The sequence below is a fragment of the Vulpes vulpes genome, chromosome 7, assembly GCF_048418805.1.
Source record: "Vulpes vulpes isolate BD-2025 chromosome 7, VulVul3, whole genome shotgun sequence".
Taxonomy (NCBI): Eukaryota; Metazoa; Chordata; class Mammalia; order Carnivora; family Canidae; genus Vulpes; species Vulpes vulpes.
The window spans coordinates 60,285,015-60,288,323 of record NC_132786.1 but is presented as its reverse complement, the minus strand read 5'-3'; the positions used below and the strand labels follow the sequence as shown (position 1 = coordinate 60,288,323).

Sequence of the window (3,309 nt, the reverse complement as noted above, 5' to 3'; positions counted from 1 at the left end):
CAAACTCACTGGGGCACATAATTTGCAAAAGAGGAGTCAAATCTGATAACGCTTGTAAAATGAGTTTAGGCCCCTTTGGAGATTCCTCCAGAGATTATCCTGTGTTTGAATGAAAGATGAGTCTGTGAACACTTTCTAAATTATCACGTGGTAACAACTGCCACAATAACCAGACTTTAAAAAGAACGATCAAGCTTCCAACAACTGCCACAATAACCAGACTTTAAAAAGAATGATCAAGCTTCTAATTCTTTTGAAAAAAAAATATTTAATTCAGTTTTTCTTCTATAAACTTCCAGGAGACATTTTCACACTTTACAACGCTCCCATCCCTTTTCTGGTTTTTTTTTTATTTCTTTCTTCGGCAGCATTTTCGGCCAGTGGAAGAACAGCGGCCTATCTGCTCCTCCTTTGGCAGGCAGCTCAGCAAGGCGCACCGACCGCTCCTTATTCTGCAATAATACCTCTGCAGGGTATTTATAATTCCCCCATTTCCTGCAAAGAAAAAAAAAACAATGTATTGGAAAGCTTTAGGAAGGCTTTCGTCTGAGTACAAGGCTTTTGGAATTCCCCAGATAACTGATGTCTTCCCTTTCTCTTACTCTTCCCCTGAGCCCCAGTACACACTTCTCCTTAGGGTCAGGTAGGGAGTTCAGTTATAATCCTCATTGTACACCTCACAGGGATGAAGACATACATCCATTTCTTTAAATTAAGAAATGAGGAAACACATGGTATAAAGATACTGGTTAGGATTTGGTAGATACCAGTTTGTAATTTCCTTTACACATAAAATATTATTCTGATCACTATTAATCCTTCAAGGGAATTGTTTGTTTTTCTTTTATCTTAGGGTTTTCTTTCTTTTTTAAAAAAATTACTTTTTCTTTTTTCTGTAAAATGAGAAAGTAGAGAAAGGACTATGCAACCAACTGTGCTTCTATAGGCTTTTATAGGCCACAGCTCAGCCCCAAAAGGGCAGTGGGGGAGGGGCATGGCCACCCCGGGGCCCAAGCCTTGGAGCCTACAGGTGCAGGGGCTGGTCACAGTGGTCCCCTGGGGGCTTGCCAAAGACTCTACTTGCAGTCACTAAGCTAGTAAGTGGAAGTCTGTGCTTCTGATCTCAGATTAAATCCATCTCTCCTGTTTGGTGTTAAAGTTTTTGTATCACTTTCTTTATGTCTCAGGAATAGGTAAAATGGTCTTTCCATAAAGGGGTGGTCATTGTGAGCTATTTAGTCTCTGGGAAGATTGGAAAAACAGCTTCAAGATCCTTGATGAGTCTCACCAGAAAAAAAGAAGATGGTGATATCTGTTCCCATACAACAGATATACCTGGTCTACAGTTCCCTGAAGAATGGAGAAAGGCAGACTCTGAATGACATATTTGCGATTCCTTCACCCCTCTGGCCTCCCCACCCCATCTTACCTGGAACAGGCATCAAGAACAGCAAGGGCAACAGGAGGAGAAGGTAATAGATCCTCATGACCAACAGGCTTCGTGACAGGCTGAGACTGGATGGCAAGGTGCGTGCACTAGTCCACTTTATAAGGTTGCAGGACACACAGCCATAGGTACAAGTAAGCAGCGGCTGCAATTCCTGTAATAGTACAATGATGACAATATGACGTGTTTCCTGATGCTTCATGCCAGTGTCTCTTACCCCACAGACCACACCCACTCACCCCGAGTTAATTGCAAACCAAAAGGGTGAAGCAAACCTGATGTGAGCTCACAGCTATCCTGATGCCCTCTAGGCTCCAGGAGTGCATCCAGGTCTGGCTCAGAGCTCGCTATAGGTGTAGGTGGGAAAACCCCCTTCCTCTTGGGAGCAATCCTAGGGCATGTAGTTGAGAGCTCCTTGCCCCCACTGTGGCACTTCTAAGCTATCTTCTGAAAGTCCTGGGACCATAGCAGTCCAGCTTTGGACATATTCAGAATCCTGCTGTAAACTCAGGCTGGGTCACACCTCAGGTGTGCCTGAAATGGAAATTAGATGGGATCAGCTTCTAGGTAGTAGGAAAGGGAGGAAAAATGGGCTACTTTCCAGAGTCCCTGACCCTATGCTCCTTGGCGTGTGATGTGGGCTATAACATGGGTGAAACATGGCTTACATTTCATCATTATCTGAAAACTGTCAGATTCATGAGTCAAGGTGTCTCATTTTCCTTCATCAGAGGAGGAGAACGCTAGGATGATGTATTTGGTGGACTGGTATCTCCTCCTTGTTGATGACACTCCTTATACAAATAAGGGGCTTAGGAAGGTACGTTCAAGACTTCTGGTTACTTACTCATGGCTTGGGAGCATTCAAGGAAGTCCAGAAATCAGGTGATTTCCACTGGATATAGATTCAGTGTTTAAAGTTTCAATGTTGAAAAAAAATTATTGGATTTAAACGTTAAGGAATCCATTAGTGGTTTGTATTTGTTGAAAGACAATTTAATTGGGAGCTGAAGTCACCATGACGTTGCCTGGCTGTGAATGCAGTTATAGCGGATCCACTGAGGTTCCAGGTATATTAGTTCTAGGAGTGTGTATCCAGGACTACGGTACCCATGGAGTTCTGTAAGCAATCTGAGCACACCTCCTACAGATAAACAAGTGCCGTGTGCTTGGGGTCAGTGGGATGCAAGAGGGTGAGATGCAAAGAGGGACCAGATTGGGTTCTTTCTCTCAGAAAGCACCTGTGATATGCATGTAATAAAATAAGCTATAGAAGGGGCATTTTGAGAAGTGTCATAGTAAGGGTTCTAGCACAGGGCTATGGAAACGTAGAAGAAAGGTAATTCACAGTGAATGGCAGGTTTAGATGATTTAAGAAAAGTCTGGAGTTGTAAACACTTCATCTTTTCAAAAGCAAAATTTCCTCAGAAGTTCAGAATTTAAGACAAAGCAGATATTTTTAATCATTTTTAGAGAGAGGCGGGAGGAAGGGCAGAGGGAGAGAAAGAATCTTAAGCTCACGCGGGGCTCCGTCTAATGACCCAGAGATCATGACCTGAGCCGAAATCAAGAGTTGAATGCTTAACTAATGAGCCGCCCAGGTGCCCCCAAAGTAGGTATTTTTAAATGAGGGAGGAAGCGAGTGTGGGGCGGGATGGATGTTGGCTGTGCAGACAGCCTTGCTCAGTCTTACTTCCATAGGATAAAAGAGAGGGCGGGGTGGGTGTTGTAGAGAAAGACAACCTGCTCTCAGCCCGGATGCTCGGAGTCATCTGAGCATCAGGTCACTGGAGATGATTTACTTTTCCATGTGGAAAACAGATCTCCACGGTGAACTCTTGGTCTAACTGGTTCTTTCAAAG

At 43.7% G+C, this 3,309-nt stretch overlaps 1 protein-coding gene across 1 annotated transcript; it reads right to left on the bottom strand.

Annotated features, from left to right (window-relative positions):
- Positions 1–349: 349 nt before the first annotated feature.
- On the bottom strand, positions 350–1,487 carry LOC112934480 (beta-defensin 103A-like). The gene is made up of 2 exons (XM_026017938.1): positions 1,430–1,487; positions 350–495 (listed from the first exon to the last, which is right to left on the bottom strand). Exons 1-2 carry the CDS (start codon positions 1,485–1,487, stop codon positions 350–352), a joined length of 204 nt encoding a protein of 67 aa, XP_025873723.1.
- Positions 1,488–3,309: the final 1,822 nt, after the last annotated feature.